Raw genomic sequence first — 26,670 nt, 5'->3', positions numbered from 1 at the left:
TGGCACTCTTACTGAAGGAATATCATGATACACAAAACCATCCTCAAACAACTCACCACACAAAGGGCCAGCTTCCTTCAAGACACTATCAACCTCCCACAGAAAACCATCCTTGCCACCAGAGATGTCATCTCCCTATACACCAGTATCCCTCACCATAACAGTATCACTGCCTGCCTCAAATACCTCCAAGATAATGTACAATGCTCAGAAATCCACTGTCAACAAACACATCAAACTCATTTCATCCTTCACATTTAACAACAAACACTTTGTCCAAGCCATAGGAACAGCCACGGGTATTAAGATAGCTCTCCAATCTGCCAACCTCTTCAACGGCCACCTCAAGGAAGAATTTCTGAAAAAACACACCACAAAACCAAAGATATGCCTGAGATACATTAATTATTTCTTCATCCTCTGGACAGACAGCCTAAGCTCCCTCATGAAGTTGTGATGGAAATCTAACCACCAGCATCCATCCATCCAACTTACCCTAGAACACTGTTCTAGTATCGACTTCCTGAACACCAACATCGGCTTCAAAAATTGACTATATACAAGAAAGTCATGGATCATCACACTTCCCTCCACAGATCCAGTAACCACCCCAGACACACCAAGAAATTGGTTATCTACAGCCAGGCACTCAGATACTGCAGAATTTGCTCCAAAAGAGGAAGACTGGGATACACTAAATGCACTTAAAACTGCCTTTACTGACTGAAAACCTCTATTTGTTACCTACCACCCCACACTAGAACCCCTATGGGGTATCATCAAACAATTACAACCCATACCTGACGGGGACCACATCCCAATCCCCCCACTTCTGGACTCCCAACAACCCCCCAGTCTCATCACGGTCATCATTACAAGCAAGTTCCGCACAGACCAGGGCACACTAACTAAAAGCAGCACCAGAAGCCTGCCAGAACAGCAGATGTAAAACCTGTAAACATATCTCCACTGTTATGATGACCAATACACACCACAGCACATCTTTCAAGATCAGTGGGCCCCACATATACCTATCAACCTGTGGTGTACCTCATCCAGTGCATCAAAGGTCCCCAAAACAACTATGTGGATGAAACTGGACAATCACTATGCTCCTGAATAAACTCACTCAGAGAAACGATACAAGACAAAAACACAGTATCATCCTTGGGAAAACACTTTTCACAAAGCAACATACTGACCTCTCAGTCCTTTTCCTAAAATGAAACTTGCGTAATACCTTCAAAGACAAGCATGGGAACTTAAATTCATAACTCTGCTAGACACTAAAACCACAGACTTAACAAAGACACTGGGTTTTATGGTTCTTTACCACAATTTGTAACACACTCCACTACTTGTTAACCCTTAATTGCCCACATCATTTTAAGTGGACACCTACAGCACGTGTGCACCCCTTATGCTTAACTATCTGTCCCACTTTGTATTTAGCTTAGACGAACTGGTTACCTTCCCCAGACCTGAAGGAGAGCTGTGTGAAGCATAAAAGCTTGTTCCTTCCACCACCAAAAGTTGGGCCAATAAAAGATTACCTCACATATCTTGTCTCTCTCACGGGCAGAGATAGACAGGTTCCTGTATTATCAGACACAGCAGCCTTCTGGTAGAGCTCTCTGGAGTCCACTTTTACCCTTACGTGCATAAGGGGTGAGACTATATATTTTCTTACTGGGTACAATCATAATTGGGTGCCCCCAACCATATAAATGGAGAGGTCACATTCAAATTATGGCAAGCATAAGCACTTCCCTCAGTTTATAGACTCTGAATTATTAGGCATGTATTTCTGAATGACTGATTTAATATGCAGAGACCCACTAATATTTTAAACATGGATTATTCCTCTGCTGTAAGTAATGAGAACAAGCACTTCAAAATACCAAAACAATTCTGTTGGATGCCACTAATTCATCTTGACCTTGAGTGATACAGCAGCTCTGTATTATGGGACTAGGGTCTGGTCTACCTCAGTAAATGGGGAAAAAGGGGAAATCACAAATGCATTAGCAAAATATTTCCTTGTTCACTTCAAATGTATGAAACTATGAAAGTATAGAAGGGATAGGGGGAACAGTTTTGTAATATGACAGTAGGAATTTTAGTTAATGAAAATCAGTTAAGTCAAATTAATCAAATGAAAACATCAATATATTAAATATCAGAGATGGACACAGGCTGCAAAGTTTGAATTCTGATCTGAACTTCACCAGATGTTTGAATGTTCAGATCCAGGGTTCTGATCCCATTTCTATTGAAAACATAATTTTGAACATTTCCATCTTGTTGTCACTTCAGGTTTTCAATGTCTACCCAGAATCATTTCCAAAATGATTAACTCAGACTCAGAACTGTGTTTAGGAAATTTGTAAAATGTCATGAAGCAGCTATGAAAGTTTTGATGAATTTTATATTGCCTAACTTGAAGTCATTTTAAACACAAGGTTCCCCTACTTTGTTATTTTTCTATGCTTGAGTCAAAGTTTTATGGGAGAACTCATTTAGTAAAATATTATATATGAGACCACAGGACTACTGAGAAAACACTCAATCTTTTGAGATAAACCGGACCCTCATCCCATAAGACAGAGCTGCTCTTTACTCAAGGGCAAGATGAGACAGTGGTATCCAAAAGATTCTATCATCTATTTATTTAATGAGGAAGTTTTAACAGGTTTGCAAATCATTTGCCACGTAAATAGCAGAGACAAAATGATAATCATTGCAACAGTGAGCTTTTGTTTAGAAACAAGGCATTCAAAACTGCATTTGTAAACAGAACTGGTCACATGTGTCACAGGACATGAGGGCAAGAAAGGGTGATCAAATAGCAGAGGGTCAAGAGGAAAGGAAAACTCGTTCCAGCACAAGTAGAAATTATTTATTATTATTTTTGAAAAGCAATATACAAAATGAAAGAGACTTAGAATTAGCTTCACTTTTTATCACATACATGTTCATTATGATAATCCAACTCTATTAACATATATGCTGATCACACTTCTTAAGATAAATTCTGAGTGTGATACGCGTTATTATTTTCAGACATTGAAGCCTAGGATTTTACTATCAACTTCATGGACATTGGCATTTCATTATCTACATCATTAGCAGTTCTAAAATAACTGTCTTACTTAGACAGACTGCCCTGCATGTCAAAAGGGAGCAAACACTCATACTTTAAAAGCGAAATGGCGTATCTGTTCAGCTTGAGTGAAATCAAGACAAAAAACATAATAGAGTGATTTGGAACGGATTCATCTTCACACTTACCCAGAACTCTGCTTTGCCATTCCCCTTCTTGCACCTCTCTGCCAAGACTGATACCCCTACAGTAACCTCAGACAGTGGGTCTTCTGCTGCCTTCATGAGAACAATTTGAATGACACGCCCTTCATAGATGTGGGCATCAAAGGAAGATTTCCATTCTGGGTACATGGTGGGCTTCTTCTGGACCAAAGTTTTTCCTCTCTCTGAAAACCATACAGAAAGTGAGATAAGTGGTAAGTGATGGCTCTACATATGACAATATCTGATTTGACTTTAAATGGAAAAAACAACAACACTGGTGACCCTCACTATGAAATCATAAGCAGAATTGAACCTCAGAAAGCATGAGGTTGGGGCTGCCACCTGGATAAGCACCAAAATATTCAGACATTGGTAAACTCTCTGATCCTAGAGAGTTATGTTTATATCCACATATCAGTTATAGCACAGGCACTAGCAGAGAAAATGCTAATGTGCATCAACTTGGATCTAGAGGGATAAGCTATATGGTAGTGTTCAGAGGTTAGTTGAGTGTCCATGGACATTCAGTTCAGTCATTAGACTGTTTGATGAAAATGCCCAGAAGGCATTAGTATATTGTGTGATGGGGATTAGATCACTAGCTTCTCACGTCAGGCATCCACCACTAGATGACAAATTAAGAGATGTTTAATGCTGGCCTAGTTTGAATTCCGGCAGGTGGCTGGAAGCTGAAAAATCTTGTTAACTAGTCTCCTAACCTATTCTCACATTCTTCTCACAGTTCTATTCAGAAGCAGCATAGGGAAAAGGCACTCTAAAAAGTACTGTGGTCTGATCCAGTCATGATTTCTACAGCTTTCAAAGTATTTCAAGACCACCCTCCTGCTGTACAGCATGCATGTGCTTCAGTTATTATTATTATTTGTATTATCATGGTGCAGAGTCACTGACTGGGATTCTCTTGTGCTAGTGCTGTACAAACCAGAACAAGAGCACAGCCCCTACCAAAAGAAGTTAGGCCATGATCTTCTTCCCATCAAAGTAACTGGTAGAATTCCTGTTTACTCCCACGAGGAAAAGGTTGGGCCCTTATTATCTAAACACCTTTCTGAAGCATGAATTCCAAGTTAAGTTTATATTAGTTCAATAACAGTTTGTTTGATGCACTCTGCTCATTGTGATGAGCTGTCTAAACAGCAATAAAGAGTAACACCTTAGTATTTCTTTATTAGGGAATGCCTGCCAAGAACAGCATTAAAAATTACAGCTTTGACAAGTAAGCTTAAGTCTGTTTGCCAAAAGGCATTCTCAAAATGTTCACAGACAGCCACCTGAGTATCTCCTGCATTTTGTTATGACCTTCTGTTTTTTCTCCTTTACTTGTATTCAAAAGCTTTTACCTGGAATTCACAGTCTTGTAGACAGCTAATCATAGCAAAGGTTTCAATTAATCAAAAGTTCCTTCCAGAATTCAGCACTCTCTATAGCTACTATGAAGGTTTTAGATAAACAGATGGTGAGAGTAACTATAGAAAGCCTTAAGTTAGACAGAACTTTTATTATTGTCCTAAAGGATCTTCTCATACCCATGTTTTTCTTCTCCAACATCACTATCATCTTTCAAACAAAAGATAGGAATGGCTAACTGGCGATATACATGGTTGTACTGAATTAGCTGCAAGGGTGTCTGTTGAACCACAAGACACTCCCTATACTCTATGGGATGAGCATGCCATCTCCCCATTGCTTGAAGTTTCTGCTGCATTGGGCAATAAGAAACTGGCCATCGAGACCAGGTCTTCTGCATGGCACATCTAGCAGACCGGCCTAGTCATCTGATTGTTAAAAACAGAACCTTCTCATCAGAAAGCACTGTACTATAGAAAGTTGCCCCAGGACGTCAGAAAGAGTATATTAATGGAGAGATTCTTCAATATAGAGAGAAATAGATGCACCCAATCCCTTGTCTTTTTAGGTCTGTTATATCTATCTTATAAGTCCCATTAAAAAGTGATATTTTATGGCAGATTTACAGAAGTTATAGCACTGAGCATGGGGAAACCATTTCACAGAACAAAAATGGTTCCCAGGCTTCTAGAAACCTTTTAGCTAAACAAAAGTCTATTAAACACTAGCAGGGATCCATTTCCTGTGAAAATTCTAAGTGGAAACTTGTTTAAAGTTTACACACTGAATAGGTATTTTATACATGTACCTATTCTTTAAAAATGTTTAAGACTGAAGGAGCAGCCAGAGTTGCTGGAAAAGCTTCCACCAAGCCATGTTGCTTTTTATTCATTTATTTAAAATAATTCATATTAGTCAGGACTTGTCATTGATCAAGTTACCTGCCTAAAAATTAATACATCAATGTCACTGACGAACAGCAATAGAGAAGAATGTTGAAAGGTTTTGTCACTATCCTTTCAGTCCTTTCCTATTTTGTCTATTTACAAGGATCTCTTTAAATTATTTTTTAATGTTTTATAATCTGCTTAATCCCAAACCCCATACAAATTAACTTTTCCTAGTGTTTCTATCTTTGTCCCAAGGGATGATCTTTTCCCTACTCAGGATGCAGTAACGTTAAGTCCAAACAAAATTATTCATGATATCCTCTAGGTCCACAGGACACACTTCTTTTCCCACTGCAAAGGCCCAATCCACCACCACTCCAAAAGGAGAAAGAGATTGGGAGGGGAAAGGAAAGCTGAGACTGCACCTGTTTTCTCTCCCTTTCCTCAGTAGTCCTTCTGGGCTGTTGGACCTTTTATCCCAGAAAGCATTTGTGCATTCATGCATATTGACTGTGTGTGACTCAGCCGGAGGGCTGAGCCAGTGAAGACCCACCTGACAAGGGCAACAGCTGATGGGGGTGGGGGGAAGGCGCATTGTGAAGAATGTGTGCAGGAGGCGCTCTAGCCCCCTGGTAAGCCTCTTTTTTCCAGCTCTATTAAAACAGGATTTTCAGCATGAGGTTGCTAGATCTTGTTTTGTGTCACCTTACTGCCTGTGACCCTAAGAACCACTCAATGCCAACTGGCAAAAGGGTTCATTGTTCTGTAACAGTAACTTCTGACTGGCTTGACAAACTCACTACACCCACCACAATGCACAAATACTATGAAAGCAAAGATTGTCAAATGAGGTCTCTACTAAAAGCTTATGTCACACTGATCCTCAAAATCATTGTGAGATGTATGTAGGGTTGATATTTACAGAGCTATGTATGTGTGTGTACACACACACACACGGAAATATGTTTTAAAGACTGAATCAAAACAGGCTTAACAAGCAGGTTTTGACTAGACAAAGGATGCATACGTCTGCATTGGTTCACATGTAAAATAAGCATTGAAAGCTAACACAATGGAAGACTATTTGCATATGACAGTGACATGAGGATGTGAAGGCAACATGGAGTCAGCACACATGGGAATAAACCACAATTGTCATCCTGACGCTGGGGACAAAACAATGAACTTTGGAGATACAACGGGAAGGCAAAAAGGACACCTTTTCGTCCTTCACTGAGAAAGCAAAAAGATCAGTGCTTTTTGAATTCATGAAAGAGGGATCCCAGCCATGTTGGCTGGAGATGTTGAGAGATTACTTTAGCTGAGAAACTATTTTAGACAAAGGTTTTAGCCTGATGAAGTTAAATAGAGACTATGAAGCATATTATATTTAGAATATAACATAAGAACGGCCGTACCGGATCAGACCAAAGATCCATCTAGCCCAATATCTGTCTACCGACAGTGGCCAATGCCAGGTGCCCCAGAAGGAGTGAACCTAACAGGCCATGATCAAGTGATCACTCTCCTGCCGTCCATCTCCATCCTCTGACAAATAGAGGCTAGGGACACCATTCCTTCCCCATCCTGGCTAATAGCCATTTATGGACTTCACCACCATGAATTTATCCAGTTCCCTTTTAAACGCTGTTATAGTCCCAACCTCCACAACCTCCTCAGGTAAGGAGTTCCACAAGTTGACTGTGTGCTGCGTGAAGAAGAACTTCCTTTTTTTTTGTTTTAAACCGGCTGCCTATTAATTTCATTTGATGACCCCTAGTTCTTGTATTATGGGAATAAATAAATAACTTTTCCTTATCTACTTTCTCCACATCACTCATGATTTTATATATCTCTATCATATCCCCCCTTAGTCTCCTCTTTTCCAAGCTGAAGAGTCCTACCCTCTTTAATCTTTCCTCATATGGGACCCTCTCCAAACCCCTAATCATTTTAGTTGCCCTTTTCTGAACCTTTTCTAGTGCCAGTATATCTTTTTTGAGGTGAGGAGACCACATCTGTACACAGTATTCGAGATGTGGGCATACCATGGATTTATATAATGGCAATAATACATTCTCAGTCTTATTCTCTATCCCCTTTTTAATGATTCCTAACATCCTGTTTGCTTTTTTTACCGCCTCTGCGCGCTGCGTGGACATCTTCAGAGAACTGTCCATGATGACTCCAAGATCTTTTTCCTACTCGTTGTAGCTAAATTAGCCCCCATCATATTGTATGTATAGTTGGGGTTATTTTTTCCAGTGTGCATTACTTTACATTTATACACATTAAATTTCATTTGCCATTTTGTTGCCCAATCACTTAGTTTTGTGAGATCTTTTTGAAGTTCTTCACAGTCTGCTTTGAGGAGAGTAGTATCATCTGCAAACTTTGCCACTGTTTATTCCTTTCTCCAGATCATTTATGAATAAATTGAATAGGATTGGTCCTAGGACTGATCCTTGGGGAACACCACTAGTTACCCCTCTCCATTCTGAGAATTTACCATTAATTCCTACCCTTTGTTCCCTGTCTTTTAACCAGTTGTCAATCCATGAAAGGACCTTCCCTTTTATTCCATGATAGCTTAATTTACGTAACAGCCTTTGGTGAGGGATCTTGTCAAAGGCTTTCTGGAAATCTAAGTATTTAGTTTTATATATACACATTTCTGTTTCCATCGTTATCCTTACTCACTAAATTTTAGCCTTTTGATGATAAACTTATGACCTCATGCATTAGGTCTTAAGACAATCTCTATCGATTATATATTGGGGAGAAGATTATCCCACATCTGCCTAGTGTGGTGTTTCTTGCTATTTCTCTGCAGGATCTGATGCTGGCAACTGTCAGAGATAGAATAATAGCCCTTGGGTTTGATATGGCATAGCAATTCCTATAATTTTACAGCTCACTCAATGCAGCTATCATGAGTGACCACTAGATAAATATCATAGGAAGAAATGGGCCTAAATTCTTGTTATAGGAAGACAGTTTCTACACTAACATATATTTCATTTAACACACTGCAGCCATTTACCGTCCTGCATTTGAGAAAAACGGCTCTCATCCCAAGGTAATTTAGCGTGCTTTTCCACAGTTCTCCCCAAACTTTCAGGTAAGCATATTTTACAATTTAGATAGCACACAGACAGTGGATTTGCGAATGTTAGCTCACTAGCTAGTCACCACAATACTCCATGCAAACAGGACAACTAGACAGTTTTGCCACATACATTTTTTTTGTAGAGAAACAGGAAATTAATAAGAAAGAATTTGATCCTTCAAAGCATTGAGCAATCTGGGCCACATTCAGCGAAAGCATGGATTCCACGGAAGTCAATGGAACTTCTCACATTTCTTTAAGTTTCAGAGTAGCAGCTGAGTTAGTCTGTATCCGTAAAAATAACAAGAGTACTTGTGGCACCTTTAGAGACTAAATAAATTTGTTAGTCTCTAAGGTGCCACAAGTACTCCCATTATTTCTTTAAGTGAAGCCAACGCTTCTAAGTGCTTTTCAGGATCAGGACAAGAGTGTACAACACCTTGCAGGACTGAGTCTTGAGTCCTGCAGTCCTGCCACAGCACGTGTGTAGTGTGTGTAATTTCTAATAAGCATATTTAAGTACAGAAATGTGTCAGTCATTATTGTACCTGTTGTCAAGGCTTCTTTCATCTTTATAGCGCAGAAGGGCTGCAGCTGCTCCCCTTCATTCTGCATAGGTCCCAGCTCAAATGAGTTGAAAGATATCCGTAAGAAGGGAGCCATTGCTCGCAACTGTGGAACAAACCTAGGTGAACAAAAGAAAATATAAATCCTAAAAATAAAAAATTGGGCTGAAGCAGATAAGAAAACCAAAATCTAACATGAGGTTCCTCAATCAGAGTGACCCCAAATCCAGTCTCTAAATTTGCCCTTACAACTTTTGCTAATGCTTCTATCTGAATGCGCAAAACTTGCATGGTAAAAATTTAGGAGTAATTTTTGAGAGCATGATCTTAAAACTAAAGCAAAGTGTAATAAAAACACATTATTACATACAGCTAAGAGGATATTTTAGCCAGACACAAGTTTGAAGAGACCTCCTCCCCAGTATGTCCAATTCATAGTCATAGTCTTCACACTCCTTTGAAAGCATAAGGTTGTGCAGCATATTGTTAAAAGATTAACTTTGATGTTGAGCTCCATAATAATAGAAGTGCTTAGTTAATGGATTAATTAAGTGCCTCTATTGGTATGGAGCTTAACATCAAAGCTACAGAAACACTCAACATAGTGTCTATGAGCTACAAAACTGAACTGTAACACAAATACATTGACCTTACATGTGCATTAAACTTGTTGAGCTTCCACTGCCTTGAATATGTTTATCTGTTAAGACTAACAAAATTATGATTTTTTTTTGGAAGCACTTATGTGATCTGACAAAGTGGATGTGACCAACTATCATGCGGCATGTTGGCTCACTTGGCATAATTAGAGATGTTAATTTTTTAAAAAGTGCTTTCTCCCAGTTGGAAGATTCTCTTAGAAGTTTGCCTGCTCTACTCCTGGGAGAATTCTGCGTGCATGCACAGAATTTATGTCCCCAGCAAATTTATTTGCTTCCCCACATTAAAACGGCTTTCTGACAGGGAAGCAAAGGGAAGCCACAAGAGTGGTCATGTGACCCTTCCCAGCAGTATGTTTTGAGTGCCCAGGGCAGCCGGCAGAGATGTAAAATCACTGTGGGGCAGAGGGTGGAACGGAGGAAGATCTGGTTGGTGGCCTCTACCCTGCATCAGGCTCAGCTGCTAGTCCTGGCTTGGCAGGACAGGACTTTCTCTTCCCCTGCATGGCATCTGGAGCCAGGTCAGACCCATTCCCCAATTTCTCCCTCAGCTGCAGGAAGCTCTACAAACTCCCTCCCCCCTGCCTGTTTCCTGTACCCATCACTCCTCAGCTGCAGGGAGAGGGATCCCTGTATAGGTAGTTGCTCCCCCATCCGCTCAACCCCCATGCATCCAGACACCCTGAGACTCAGACCCTCCTGCTGAGCCTCACCCCCCTGCACTCAGAACCCCCCCCCCCCGATGAGCTCCACTCCCCTTGCACCTGTACCACCCTGACCCGGATCCCTACCTTATCTAGTCCCAACCAGCTGCACCTGGGTCCCCACCCCACTGAGCCCCACTTCCCCAGCATCTGGACCCTCCACTGAGCCCCAGCCACCTTCACCTGGACCCCCCTGTAGAGTACCATTGCCATTGCGCTCAGAACCCCCCAACAAGGCACTGTGCATCCAGATCCCCCCAGCACCTGGATCCTCCACTGAGATGGCTGCACCCAGAGTTCCCCACAGAGAACTCTCTCAATCCACATCTGGATCTCCCCACACTAAGCCCCTCCACACTTGGATCCTGCCTTGCTGAGCCTGCCTGCCCACACCTGGTGCACTTGGCATGGAGGGGCAGGGCCCTGGGGTGTTTCTGTGGCAGGCCTGGTCCTTGCGCTGTGTTAGGGTTGGGTGCAGCCTCACTGCTGAGTCCATGTCCCAGGGGGGAGCTGCACAGTCATCTCCCCCTCCGTGCAGGCAGTGGCCTGTGCTCCCGAATGCCACGATGGAGCCTCCACATTTATTTGACAAATAAAATTTGCTGAATTTTAAAATATTGTGCGCAGAATTTTTTTTTGGGTGCAAAATGCCCTCAGGAGTACAGCTCCACCTAGCCCTTTAATGATGTCCACAACCATCCAAGGACTGAAGATGACAAACCTGGTCTTACATAACTGTTTCATTAATCACGGGAATACAGAATGTCATCTCTTCTAGTTGCTATGTGGTCGTGCCAAGGCACAGCTACATTGCCAATTCTCTGTGCAACATTAAGAGGTAGGTAATCAAAGCAGAAAGGGACATAACTTCTGTCATTTAATACACTGCTTCCATTTTCAGAAGCACCCGATGAACTACTGAATCTACAGTAAGATTTCCTATGTTGTTTTGGAAACAAACAAACAAAACACAACACTGTTAAATAATCACTGAATACAGGTGCCTTTTCAACATTAAAAACATGCTGCTTGAATAAGTGGCTCATACATCACTAGTCCATGTTTACTTTCTTACTTTCTTACTTTGCTACATGCTTAGTATAGAAATATTTCCTTCACACTCTTGCTTTCATCTTTTCCAGTAACACTGATTCATTCATGATTACTCTAAGACTTTCCCCCTACCTTTAAATATAGACTTCAGACTATATATACATTTCTATCATTTTCTTTGGCTCTAAGCTAGTTCTGAGGAGTTTAGAACATTACACAACTTCAGTAGAGGTCTAGCCATCAGCTCAAGTGCAACATGACTGAAATAGGGGTTTTAATCTGTTCTCCTCTCTTGATCACTGTGAACACGATCACCATTTACCTGTCACTCAGGCCCATAGTCTGGATGTCATCTAGAGTTGGACCTCTCTCCCTCTAGGCCTTCACATACAGGTTATTTCTAAATCCTGCTGTTTCTTTCTTCATAACATCTCTATATTACAGCATTTCCGATCCATCCAACTCAGCTAAAACTCTTATCCAGTCTCTTATCTCATGTCTCAATTATTGTTACATCCTTTTCTCTGTCCACCGAGTTCACAGCTAAACCTTGAGTAGTCAGTGTTTGTTTTATCATTCACGGAGACACTGAATCCTTTAAATACATCAGTACTGATGAAAATCAAATACAACTATGAACTGTTTTGAAATAATGGCGAGACAAAGAACCTGAAACTGTCAACACTCCTCTGATTAAAGAAGAATAAAGAAAATAAATCTAAGATTAATTCATGGTACTGAGATCAGAAAATTCATAAAACAGTGGAACCACCAAGCTTCTGTCCAAGTAATCATAGAAAAGTTTTGTTTGATTACCTAGTTTTATTATTAAATGAGGTTTCCTTTCTAAAAGGACATTGGAGGCTGCCATGACAAGAAAAACCATTTATTGGTCTGTCATTACATTTTTAATTTCTTCTGTTAGGGAATTGAGATCCGATTCTGATCTCACCTATACTATTCTAAATCAGGAATAACTCCATTGTGTAAAATTGGTGTGAACAAGATCAGAATCATGCCCTTCATGTTTGAAGTCTAGAACTTTCCAATGCACTAGTGAGCATTTTAACTTAAGACAGGATTCTTCAGTAATCCAGATTTTAGGTCAGGAGACCTGGGTTCTATTCATGACTCTGCTGCTGACCTGTTTGGCGACCTTGTGCAAGTGACTAAGCCTATCTGTGTCTCATTCTCCCCATCTGTAAAATGGGACTAACAACACTGACTTCCTTTATAAAGCTCTTTGAGATCTAGTGATAAAAGTGCTATATAAGAGGAAAGTGTTCAGCATCCTGAATTTCAGAGGGTAGCTGCTCAGCACTTCTGAAAAGTCAGGCCACATTAAAATTTATTTTTTCAAATATAAATTAAAACAATGAGGCGCCCAAATTAAGTCACTTTTGAAAATTTAGGCTAGGGTTTTACAAAGCTTGGAAAATCTAATTTGGCATCCACTGAGCTATCATTTTCTCATAGGTCATAGTAACTGAACAGATATCCAGTGATATGTTCAATTCATGCCATCATTATACGTTGCATGGTTTCAAGTCCTCAGAAATGTCAAAGTGGTTTATTTTTCTAGGTTAAGAAAACAACCCAATTAAAAACATTAAGCAACATATAGTTTGCATACAAGATATAACAACTGGTGCTTCAAGTCTCATATCCTGCCACAAGCAGTGGCCATGAACTGATGCTTCAGACATAAAAAAAAAAAGGGAGGGGGAAGGAGGTAAAAAAGCCACAATGCCGCTTAGCCAATTGTATGAGAGCGTGAGATAGGTGGGGAGGAATTTCTTTCTGAACCCTGCAATTATGAGCTCTTTACTTTTGCCTTAGCAAGCCTAATAAAGTTATCACTCATCAAATTATCCTGCTCCTTTTAAAATTCAGCTCCAGTAAGAGAATTTGATCTCTTGGAGCTCTGAATCCCACAGGTTGACTCCAAGCTCTGAAGAATTATTTCCTGTTATTGGCTTTAAATTTACCCAGCATTAATTTCAGCAAGTGACCCCTTGTTCAAGTGTGACAGAATAAGAAAGGACTGATGAGAATTTTAACTGCACATACACAGTTCTCTAAAGAACTTCAACTACTTTCCCTCTTCTCTCCCTTCAATGCTAATTTATTCTATTTTTTTGCAGTTTCCTACGTACTTCTATCTCTGTTGACCTTTTTTGGACTTTTACAATTTTATTAAACACAATAAAAAAAACCTAACGAGAGAGAGGGGCACAGTTTTCAATTGCAAGTAATGTGTCAGTTTGACTTGATCAAACTAAATTTCCAAGTGTGGCAATGTTTTGCCTTTAGTTAGATTCACTATCCATTATATTGCAAGCTACTGAGGACAAGTACTTTATTTTCACACTTGTACTCATACATAGTTGTGACTAGCTGTCTGTTAACAAAGTATAAATGCTGCTAAATAATACATTTCCCTAGAAGACAGATGAGGTTCACTAACTGGCAATTCCCAGAGTTCCCCTTGGCTCTGTTCTCCCCATCCTTCTCTCTGCCCCACTTCCCCCCTATAGGCACTAAATTCTTCAGGAACAGTTGCTATTTTCAAAGCTGCACTGAATAACTGTGTGAGAATCTCTTTCCCTCTTCTTTGGCTACGTCTTCATTACCCGCCGTATCGGCAGGTAGCAATCTATTTCTCGGGGATCGATATATTGCGTCTCATCTAGACACAATATATTGATCCCCGAATGAGCTCCTATCGATCCCAGAACTCCACCAACCCAAACAGCGGTAGCAGAGTCGACATGGGGAGCCACGGACATCGATCCCATGCCGTGAGGACGGTAGATAATTTGATCTAAGATACTTCGACTTCAGCTACGTTATTCACGTAGCTGAAGTTGCGTATATTAGATCGATTTCCCCCCATAGTGTAGACCAGCTCTGATTTACACTTTACTTCCTTCAGAAACAAGAAGGCCTGATGATTTATTACACTTGAGTTTCTCAAATTGCTCCATAATCAATATTCCTACAGACTTATAAGTGTGTCAAGGCCACACAATGCTCTCCAATAAGCGGTGCCTTTTGGAAAGACATTATTCCATCACTGACAGTCAATAATGAGGCAAAATATTTCAATTAACTTTTCTACTATTTTGTTATACTCCCTCTGATAATCTAGGTGGTCTATGGTATCTTTACGCTTCTTGGTTCTCATACACCAATGTGTGAAGAATATTTGTTTCTCCTCTCTGGCTCTCATCAGAGTTGCCAGCTTTCACAATATTATTGTGAATCCTTCATTATCTGGTGTTTGCTTAAATCTCCAGCTCTTGGATTCAAGAGACTGAATGAGAGTGTAAGCCTTTGGTTTGTTAAATAGGGTTCTAGTCCTCAAAGTCATGGAAAATAGCTTGAAAACACAAAGTATGTGCTCAGAAACCAGAGGGAAAATAAAAAGAACCCAAAAGGAATTTTAAAAATATCTCAGTTTAAGTCACTCATGATATTTTGGGCCTGATTCCACACTTTCAATGGTTAGGATTGACAATACTACTATCTGAACATCATATCATGTCTTTATCCTTTATCCTGAATTGTATCTCACTCAGCCCTTTTTGTGTTCCATTTCATTTATATTTTTCAGGCCATTTCCAATATTTTTAAACTACACTTTTAAGCTCTAAGTAGCCTGTGCATGTCGCTTAAACAGAGAAAGGTATAACAACATGATTCAATTGCTTGAAGTTGAAGCTAGACAAATTCATACTGGAAATAAGATGTACATTTTTAATGGTGAAAGTAATTAACCATTGGAACAATCTACCAAGGGTTGTGGTGGTTTCTCCATCACTGGCAATTTTACAATCAAGATTGGAAAGTTCTCTAAAAAGACTCTCCGGCTGGTGGTGCTGCTGCACAGCGAGGCTGACAGGCTCCCTGCTAGTCACTGAGCAACGCGGCTCCCGGGTAAGGACGCAGCTGGCATGTATGGCTCCTAGCCAGAGGGACAGCGGGGGGGGGGGGGAGGTCCTGCATGCTGCCCTGCCTCCCGCAGCTCCCATTGGCTGGGTCAGGGTAGGGGAGACGAGCCCTCAGCAGGTGGCTGTTGTGGGGGTTGCGTGGCGCACCCCTCTCCCGCTGATGCCCAGCCCTCTTCTCCTCACTCTCCTCTTGTGGCTGGGCTCAAGCTGTGGTTTGTGCCCTGTCTGTGAACCGCTTTCCGGCACCCAGGAGTTCGAGGTATGTGTATATCCCCATCTCTGAGTGCTGGGAATCGGCTTCACTCCCATTCACCCATCATTCCATCCCTCCCCACCTCAACCTCCCCACAACCCCATCCACCCCACATACCCTCCTGAACCCACTCCTCTCTCCTTTACTGCCCCCTCACCTTCACCCTGCTGTCATCCTGGGCCTCTTTCCCTCCCCATCCTCTCTCTTCCATTCCCACTCCACTCCATCTTTTCCCCTCCAGTCCACCCTCCTCCCTTCCTGGCTGGGTGATTTAGGCAGCCCCTGGAAAAGTGTATGAAAAAGTGTCTCTTTGTAGGCAAGTGTGTGCATGTATGCACTGTATGTGTGTAAGAGACTGTGTGTCCTTGTGCAGGGAAGTGTGTGTATTGCCACACGAGTGTATACTTGTGTGAATAAAATTTGCAGCCTAACTCTTTGACTGTTATTATCCCCTTTGCTGGTTTGCGCACAAAAAAATTGATGACAAACGTGTGTATTCATTTCATAAGTTTTTAAAAGAGACAGGAACTCTAAAACAAATGTATTAGTTCTTAAAAAATGAAAGTAGTTGACTCGTAATTGCAGAAAAGTCAGTGTATCATACATTTCTTCCATCTTTGTCTAGCTATATTATAAACTCTTTGTTGCAGACTGTAGCAGGGTGGCTACCCTGCTCCTAATATAGAAGGGGTTGAAAGCAGCCCTGGAGAGGGCTGTGGCTGGGGACGGCTGATTGGGAAAGCGGCTGCAGCTGGGCCACGCTCTGATCAGGCCACAGAGCCAGAGGCCCAACAGAAGTATCTCCCCAGCTGGGAGAGAGCCATCCCTAGCTGCCTGCAGGAAGGGTACTGGGGGTGAAGCTGGGCTGGGGAGCATCAGAGGAGCAGGGGAGCTCCAGGCTGGCAACTTCCTAGGCTGCAGGGCCTGGTCCAAGGCCCATAGAGGTACTGGGAGGCAGAGGAAGGCAGCAGGTTCGAACCCACTTGCCTATGATGAGTGGTTTTTACACTATAATCTGCCCCAGGGAGCAAGGGCTTGGTGATGACTGGCAGTAGCCCAGACTGAGGCAGTGTGGGGATTAGAGGGTTGCGGGTTTCCCAGAGAGGGGAGACCCATAGAGACTGGTGGGGGTATTGCCAGGGGGCGGCCCCCGGGTAAAGGGGCACCCGGGTCCTGGGAAGGACACGGGGGCCAGATGCAATGGGACTCCGGCCTGCAGAGGGTGTTCTGAGGGCTGGAGAGCTAATTCCCTGAGACAACCAGCAGGAGGCAACATAGGGGTGAGTCACGCACTGTTACACAGACTCTTTTTTTATGTGTATGTCCAGCACCTATCACCCTGGAGCCCTGATCTTAGTTGGGGTTTCTAGGCGCTAAACAACAATTGTAATATTAAATAATGTGGAATTATATGTGTTAGTGCATGCTAGATGTGCACACATGAATACACATGTATCTGTATATAGGTGTGGGAGTCAGTTTCTACAGATTTATTTATATAGGTATCTGGACAGGTGTGCATTTCTGTGGTTGTACTCTATGGATTTGTATTTGGGCTTCACGAGTGGGCCTTTAATGGACCCATTGCAGCTATGATAATGTGTGGTCCTAATTTTGTGTGTGGAATTAGAACTACTTTAGTGAACAAAAAACATGGAGCTGGTTACAAAAAATGGGAAGAGGGAAGGGAAACAATCATGAAAACCTTTTCCTTTTGTTAAAAAATTACCCCTTTTGACTATTTTGCTGCCAGCTCTAGTATCCTGCAGCAAATAATACCTGAACTTTTCATAATACATCTGTCAAAACAATCAATATGCCTGTTTGGGCCTTGCAGTGAAAATGAGTGTGTGAGAGAGGGTAGAGGAGAGCAAGTGATGGAGCAAGCAGGGGTTGGGGTCTCGGGAAGGGGTGGGGCAGAGCCTCAAGGAAGGGGTGGGGCAAGGGTGTTCAGTTTTCTGGCATTAGAAAGTTGGCAACCCTAATAAAACAGGAGTATATTGTATTCTAAAATGCAATCACTTAGGGTATTAATAATGTCTCTCCAAACAATTCCTAGATTAATGGTTCTGTTAGTTGATAATAGAGCAGTTAATATTGCCCATTACAGTATTATTTTACCAGAAAATACTGCAACTTCCATATTATGAAATCTTGATCACTATTCTAATCAGGGGGCCTGCAGGCTACCTCTTTGAATTATGATAGTATTTCAGTTAAGTGAAATTTGTAACCAAATAAACTCCACTCACTGATCATTTCCCCCATGGAATGATATCCTGATTATACAAAAGATATCTTTCACAATTAATTCAATCCCTCCAATTTTGCAAAGTATCCTGTTTAAGTAGGACCCGAGAATCCTTTATCTCATTGAGCCTACATCCTAACACATTTCTAAAATGAAAATTGTGCTGATGCATTCAAGAAGCCAAATGTTACATCTCTCAGTTTTGGTCTGAATCTCTGGATTTAGCATAAAGGTGATTATATTTTTTATTTCTAACAAGAAGTCTGTGCTTATTAATTAGCCTCATTCAACTGAAAACTTTTTTGTCTGTACCTTATTTGACATTTTACTGTGAAATAGAAGAGAAATGGTTAAATATATGATCTTTCCTTCACTAGGTCAAAAAAGATCCATCACATCTTCTGAATCACTAATTTGCACATGCAAAATGTTTACTCTTGGAAGGACAGGCTGGCAAGGTAACACTGAAGACTAGAGATTTCACGAGAAGGGGGGAAAATCTCACTTTTTAAAATATTTTGTCTGGAAAACAAAGTTAAAGTTGAAAGAAGTATTGCTAATATGAGAGAAAGTATGTTTACTTTGTTTTTACATTACAGAATTAGTGATTTAAGCCAGGGGTTATGAAGCTGGGAAAGTGCTCTAAGACTCCAAGGCCTTTGTTCTGATGAGGCAAGCCATCAATCTAATATTTCACTGCTTTCTCTCTTCACTTTTAAAAAGCTCTTTAGCTCATTTTACAGCAGATTTCAATTCATAATTCTTGGTAATAAGAGCTATGAAATTACATCCAATGCCTACACCAAGTGCAATACTACATCAATTTTGTAAGGCATCTAATTACTTAATAGTAAAATTAAGCAGCTATTTGGTAGCAAAAGACAGCAGCTGCCATTAGCAACAGAAACTGGAGAGTAATGAAGAGAAAAATTAGGGCTCTGATACAGGAAGAAGAGCCCATATAAATAGTGAGAGAAGGAAAAAAGAAGATGGAACAGGAATTAAAAATGGGGTCAACCTGGCTTTACTGTAAGTGATTGTTTATCAAGCCGTTATTCTCCCAACACTGTTGTTTGAGTCCGAAACTTGGATAACCTGTAGACATCACTTGAAAGCTCCTTGGAAGTACCATCAACACTGACTCCATAAGATTCTGAAGATCAAATGGGAGGCGCACCAATATTCATGTTCTGGAAGAGGCAAAGACCACCAGTATTGAGGCAATTATTATCCATCAACAATTCCACTAGACTGGTCATGTTGTCCAGATGCCAGACCATCGCTTCCCAAAACAGGTCCTGTTCTCCCAACTGAAAGAAGGGTCCTGTAATATGGGTTGACAATGGAAGCATTATAAGGACTTGCTGAGGGACAACCTAAAAAAGTATAATATTGATACTAACAGTTGGGAGCCACTTGCCCAGGATCACTTAAAATGGAGTGGAGTCCTACGTGATGGTCCCCTGCATTTTGAACTTGCTCGCTGACAAGCTGAAGACAAGAGGCACAGGAGGAAGGAGAGACTGGCTTCCAGTCATGATCAACAACCTTCTGCTGAGTCTGAAAACATCTGCCCTCATTATAATGGAACTTGTGGCTTAAAGATTGGCTTTATCAGCCACCTGAGGACCCATAACTCCCATGGAAGATGATCATACTCTGTGTGATTGCTCACCCTCACTAAGTGGTTTTAAAAAAAGCCTGATTATACAGCCATCAACAGGTCTGTGTTCCAATGCTCAATATAGCAAGTTAATGGAGATGCACTGAAAACCTGACTCTGCAACTGCCAGGGTAGCATCATAGTATTAGCCCATATGAATCCATGACTTCCTAATGACATTTTATAACCAAATTCAATGTTTACAAGCTTCTTGGATATATAAAGAACAGCATCATTCACTTTTTGTTATTTTCATATCACTATTTTGATACTTAGGCAATAGCTGTCCAACCAGCAAACAAGGTTTCAACATGTAGTGGCTCGTCATTAATTTTCTTAGTTCACTGTAGCATACTGGACTTAGAATCATAGACTTTAAGGTCAGAAAGGACCATTATGATCATCTAGTCTGATCTCCTGCACAATTCAGGCCACAGAATCTCACCCATCCACTTCTATAACAAACCCCTAATCTTTGTCTGAGTTATTGAAGTCCTCAAATTGTGGTTTGAAGACCTCAAGCTGCAGAGAATCCTCCAACAAGTGACCCATGCCCCATGCTGCAGAAGAAGGCGAAAAACCTCCAAGGCCTCTGCCAATCTGCCCTGGAGAAAAATTCCTTCCCAACCCCAAATATAGCCATCAGTTAAACCCTGAGCATGTGGGCAAGACTCACCAGTCAGCACTCAGGAAAGAATTCTCTGTAGTAACTCAGATCCCAACCCATCTAACATCCCATCACAGACCACTGGGCATACTTACCTGCTGATAACCAATGATCAATTGCTAAATTAATTGCCAAAATTAGGCTATCCCATCATACCATCCCCTCCATAAACTTATCAAGCTTATTCTTAAAGCCAGATTTGTCTTTTGCCCCCATTACTCCGCTTAGAAGGCTGTTCTAGAACTTCACTCCTCTAATGGTTAGAAACCTTTGTCTAATTTCAAGTCTAAACTTCCTAGTGTCCAGTTTATATCCATTTGTTCTTGTGTCCACATTGGTACTAAGCTTAAATAATTCCTCTCCCTCCCTGATATTAATCCCTCTGATATTTTTATAAAGAGCAATCATATCCCCCCTCAACCTTCTTTTGGTTAGGCTAAACAAGCCAAGCTCTTTCAGTCTCCTTTCATAAGACAGGTTTCCATTCCTCGGATCATCCTAGCAGCCTGTCTCTGAACCTGTTCCAGTTTGAATTCATCCTTCTTAAACACTGGAGACCAGAACTGCACACAGTATTCCAAATGAGGTCTCACCAGTGCCTTGTAAAACGGTAATAACACCTCCTTATCTTTGCTGGAATACCTCGCCTGATGCATCCTAAAACTGCATTAGCTTTTTTAACTGCCATATCACATTGGCGGCTCATAGTCATCCTGTGGTCAACCAATATTCCGAAGTCCTACTCCTCCTCTGTTACTTCCAACTGATGTGTCCCCAATTTATAACTAAAATTCTTGTTATTAATCCCTAAATGCATGACTTTGCACTTTTCACTATTAAATTTCGTCCTATTACTATTACTCCAGTTTATAAGGTCATACAGATCTTCCTGTATGATATCCAGGTCCTTCTCTGTGTTAGCAATACCACCCAGCTTTGTGTCATCCGCAAACTTTATCCACACATTCCCGCTTTTTGTGCCAAGGTCAGTAATAAAAAGTTAAATAAGATTGGTCCCAAAAATGATCCCTGAGGAACTCCACTAGTAACCTCCTTCTAGTCTAACAGTTCACCTTTCAGTACGACCCGTAGTAGTCTCCCCTTCAACCAGTTCCTTATCCACTTTTCAATTTTTATACTGATCCCCATCTTTTCCAATTTAACTAATAATTCCCCATGTGGAACCGTGTCAAATGCCTTACTGAAATCGAGGTAAATTAGATCCACTGCATTTCTTTTGTCTAAAAAATCTGTTACCTTCTCAAAGGAGGAGATCAAGTTGGTTTGGCACGATCTACCTTTTGTAAAACCATGTTGCATTTTGTCCCAATTACCATTGACCTCAATGTCCTTAACTACTTTCTCCTTCAAAATTTTTTCCAAGACCTTACATACTACAGATGTCAAACTAACAGGCCTATAGTTACTCGGATCACCTTTTTTTCCCTTTCTTAAAAATAGGACCTATGTTAGCAATTCTCCAGTCGTACAGTACAACCCCTGAGTTTACTGTTTCTTTAAAAATTCTTGCTAATGGGCTTGCAATTTCATATGCCAGTTCCTTTAATATTCTTGGACGAAGATTATGTGGGCCCTCTGATTTTGTCCCATTAAGCTGTTCAAGTTTGGCTTCTACCTCGGATGTGGTCCTAGATCAACTGTTTTTGCCAGCAGGTAGCACAGGTGTGGCCTGGATTTTACACCAACTTTTTGGATAATTTATGGAGATCTTTCTTTGCCTTTCGCCACCCTTCCAGCTAGCTACCCTCTCTTTACCAGCAGAACACAGTTATGCTGTTCTTTCTGGGAGAAGAATGTGGAGAACTATTCAAAATCCTTCATGGAGCCAAGATAATTTGACTCATTATTCAATTTCTTTAAAGCACCCCTTAGCCAACCCAAAATGCTCCACATCACATGACTAGCATTCTTCTATGACTAGGTTCTCTTCAGAGCCTATCAGCATAATTTTTCAAATTGCTCAGAACCATCACTCTTGAGCAGCAATAAGCATTTCTTCCCAACCTCATGAGAATCAGCACACTGTCATTTAGACGAAGGATTGTGAAACAGGGCTGTCCAGAGAATTCAGGGGGCCTGGGGCAAAGCAATTTTGGGGGCCCCTTCCATAAAGAAAATTGCAATACTATATTCTCGTGGGGGCCCCTGCAGGGCCCGGCGCAAATTGCCCCACTTGCTCCCCCCCCATGGGCAGCCCTGGGAAAAATAAACCTTCTGCATCTTGGCACAAACCCAGTTTTGAGAAAACTTCTTTACAAGGTATCACTGGTTCTCATCAGCTAGTACTAAAAGGCACTAAAGCTCATTAAAAGGGTTGGACAAATATTTGCTGTTAAAACTTTTTCTGGATCGAAAACTAGCGGTTTTTAAAAAGCAGAAAAAAATCATGGACAATGTTTGCTTTCCTTCAAAATTTTTTGTTTTTTTTAATTGAAAAGCTGAAATTAGTCTGCCAAAACCTGAATATGGTTTGGGGTTTCAGAAGTGTGTGGCCAAACATTTGCTGCTTGCTGTGTTTGATTGTTTCTTTAAACAATAAAAACAATTCTGCTTAAAAAAACCCCAAAACTTTTGAACCACCTCAGCTTGTGACCAAATGCCTGAGCCCATCCAGTCAGAGATTTTTCCAGGTTCCTGATACTCTGCTGGCTTCCGTGACTCATATCTGTCTCCATAACTTTGGGTTCATTTAGGTTAGAACATAAGAACAGCCATACTGGGTCAAACCAAAGGGCCATCCAGTCCAGTATCCTGTCTACCGACAATGGCCAATGCCAAGTGCCCCAGAGGGAGTGAACCTAACGGGTAATGATCAAGTGATCTCTCTCCTGCCATCCATCTCCACCCTCTGACAAACAGAGGCTAGGGACACCATTCCTTACCCATCCTGGCTAATAGCCATTAATGGACTTAACTTCCATGCACATGCATTTATCTGTTTCCTAGAGACTGGCTCCATGGGGTCCCTTACAAACTGGAGACGGTTACTGTGGGTTTGTCTTTAGTATATATTATGTACATACTCCACAAACTGAGCATTTGAGCTTGTTCTAGAATCTGGGACGAGCCTATGTTGTGAAAACTAAAATGCTCAAAATAGCACAAGCATGTGAATGGACACAGGGTGCTAAAATTAAATTAACCCAGGGTTCTCAAACTGGGGGTAAAGACCCCTCAAGGGGTCACGAGGTTATTACTGGGGGTCGTGAGCTGTCAGCCTCCACCTCAAACCCTGCTTTGCCTCCAGAATTTATAATAGTGTTAAATATATAAAAACGTGTTTTTAATTTATAAAGGGGGAATCACACTCAGAGGTTTGCTATGTGAAAGGGGTCACCAGTATAACAGTTTGAGAACTGCTGAATTAACCCCTCTGGAGCCTCAGGGAATGTGGGAGGGGGGAAATCTCTCTTGGTAGGGCTGGGAAGGATATTGCTCTTCTCATGTGATCCCTCCTCCAGTGGCTAATTTTAAATGAAGCTACCCTCCCCTGACATGAATCTCCCTATGGCACTGAAATTAAATATAGACTATAATTTGGCATTTGAGAAATGAAAGGGATGGTAGCCCTAATGGAAAACCTAACAGCTTGGCTCTTCTGCAAGCCTCAAACTGCTGAATGAGCTTTAGGGTAGGAAAGGCAGTGCCTCCCAAACAGCTTGGCCCTGCCCCCTATCTGACCCCCACCCAGTTCCTGCCCCCCAACTGCCCACCCCCCTCAGAATCCCCAACCCATCCTGCTCCTTGTCCCCTCACCGTCCCCCAGAGACCCCATCCCCAACCATCACCCCGTGACCCCCCCCCCCGCTCCCTGTCCCGACTGCCCCAACCCCTATCCACGCCCCCGCTGAGTCCTGACAGACCCCCGGAATGCCCACAATTCAACCCCCGTTCCCTGTCCCCTGACCACCCCCCCTCCTACCTCTGCCCCCTCCCTGTGCCCTGACTGTCCCCAGGACTCCCTGCCCCTTAGCCACCCCCCCAGCCCTGGCCCCTTACCCCCAGCTCTCCTCTCACCAGGAGCCTCAGCGCATCCAGGAGCTTCGCTCGACAGCTGCAGCATGGCTCCGGCGGGGCCCCTGAGCCCCGCCCCTCTGAGAACCATGTGGTCAGGGGGCAGGGCTGTGAGCTCCAGTGGGGCCTGAGCTCCCTCCACTCGGTCCAGAGCTCACAGCCCCGCCCCCTTACCACGTGGCTCTGAGCTGGGCGGAGGTCAGGCCCCACCGGAGCCACGCTGCACCGCTGTCAAGGGACAGTGCTGGATGCACTGAGCTCCGGGAAAGGGGCAGAGATGGGGTCAGGTTGGGCTGGGGCCGAGGAGGGAGCCTCAGCCATTCTTGTGGGGGCCCCTGCGGAGCCCGGGGCCTGGGGCAAATTGACCTACTTGCCCTCCCCTCTGGGCGGCCCTGTTGTGAAATCTGAGAAAGTCAGTGTATTGCAAGGGATATATTTATTAATACTCTTTTGTGTGCCATACAACTACTATAAATGGAGACCTTCCCATAAAAATTGTAACAGGAATATTTTACAAATCCCTAAAATAAAGTATTCTATGTTAATTTTGATCAATGGCCTGTTCTCCTCCTCAACAACAACTACAAAAAAGCTGAAAGGCTATGCTTTCTTCAGCTTTGTAATTGCCTGGAGACACCATTTATCCCATTGGACAACTGAGAAGCACCACTATAATGCAAATATCCACAGCATGCAGGGGCGGCTCCAGGCCCCAGCACGCCAAGAGCGTGCTTGGGGCAGCATGCTGTGGGGGCACTCTGCCGGTCGCCGGGAGGGCGACAGGCAGGCAGCCTTTGGCGGCATGCCTGCAGGAGGTCCACCGGAGCTGTGGGACCGGTGACCGGCAGAGCACCCCCCGCGGCATGCCACCGTGCTTGGGGCGGCACAATGTCTAGAGCCGCCCCTGACAGCATGTCACCCAGGCACTAATAAGACAACTCTGCCACACTGAACCTCAAGCTGATTTGCTGGAGCGCCATTTGATGGGATTAGGGATTCAGATGACCTCCGCAAGAAAGGAAAACAGCTTTAGTAAAAGTAACAAATCCCAGCTATACCTCACACCATCCATTGATAAATTCAATGTAAATATAATGCTCATCAAAATCTCTAACAAGGAACATGTTCTAACTGCTAGACAAGGAATTGGTACCTTAAATGGCTGAGCAAATCGTCTGCCAACACAAGACTACAGATACAGTAACTCCTCACTTAATGTTGTAGTTATGTTCCTGAAAAATGCAACTTTAAGCAAAACGATGTTCAGCAAATCCAATTTCCCCAGGAGGTGAAACAGCATAGCAGACAGACAGACACACCCCTTGTGTGTGGGCAGAGAGAGAGAGAGAGATGCACACTGCCCCTTTAAGTAAGCTGACCCACTCTCAAGTGCATTTCCTTTTTAAGTGGATCAGGAAGGTGAGACAGCAGCTGCTGCTCCAACCTCTCTCTATCCTGTCCCCTTCCAGCTCTATATGGAGAAGGGGTAAGCGGGATGCAGAAGCACGGCGGAGGGGGACACCACGACATTACCCTCCCCCCCCCCGCAAGAGTCTCTGGGAGCAGCTCCAAGGCAGAGGGCAGGAGCCGCACGTGGTACTAGGGGGAGGGATAGCTGAACTGCCTCCAATTGATAGCCTGCTGGGCAGCTTCAGCACAGGGAACTTAGAGTGGGGAGCTGATGGGGGGGCTGGCAGTCCACCCTGGTTACAAGCCCCCACCAACTAGCTGCAACAGGCTGCTCTTCCTGCAAGCAGTGGACAAAGCAAGCAGCTGCCAAATGTTAGAAGGGAGCATTGCACAACTTTAAACCAGCATGTTCCCTAATTGATCAGCAATGTAACAAGGAAACAAAGTTAACCAGGATGACTTTAAGTGAGGAGTTACTGTAGTGAGTAACAGGCAGTATGCATGGATAACTGGGAACCAGATGCTGTAGACTTTCACCTCTGGAGAGAGAGATTCAAGTCTTGATTAGGTCATAGGTGAAAATGAGTTGAATGGTTTAGATCCTAGTTCCTCTCAGACAGTTAATGAGCTCATTAAGTCCCCACATAATTCAGCACAGCTGGAAAACCACTATTCAAACAAACCCAGGACTGGGACTAGCAGGGAGCTCTAAACTGAGATTGAGATGCACTGATGAGACTGGATGAAAGTTTATACTGTGCCTGCTCAAGCTGTGTCTGG

General features: G+C 42.5%; 1 protein-coding gene across 5 annotated transcripts in view; it reads right to left on the bottom strand.

Moving 5' to 3' along the window:
- PRKCD (protein kinase C delta) overlaps positions 1-26,670 on the bottom strand; it is a 135,498-nt gene that overhangs the window by 50,351 nt on the left and 58,477 nt on the right. For all 5 annotated transcript variants that reach the window (XM_030570367.1, XM_030570366.1, XM_030570370.1 and 2 more), the window contains exons 2-3: positions 9,225-9,361; positions 3,292-3,491 (exon numbers count right to left, since the gene is read on the bottom strand). In XM_030570367.1, coding sequence (XP_030426227.1) covers positions 3,292-3,491; positions 9,225-9,339 — 315 coding nt within the window. In that variant the 5' untranslated portion in view covers positions 9,340-9,361. The remainder of the gene's footprint in view (positions 1-3,291; positions 3,492-9,224; positions 9,362-26,670) is intronic.

This window comes from Gopherus evgoodei, chromosome 7, assembly GCF_007399415.2.
Source record: "Gopherus evgoodei ecotype Sinaloan lineage chromosome 7, rGopEvg1_v1.p, whole genome shotgun sequence".
NCBI lineage: Eukaryota > Metazoa > Chordata > Testudines > Testudinidae > Gopherus > Gopherus evgoodei.
Note: the sequence above shows the minus strand (reverse complement) of the source record. Positions and strands in the feature narration are given on the sequence as shown.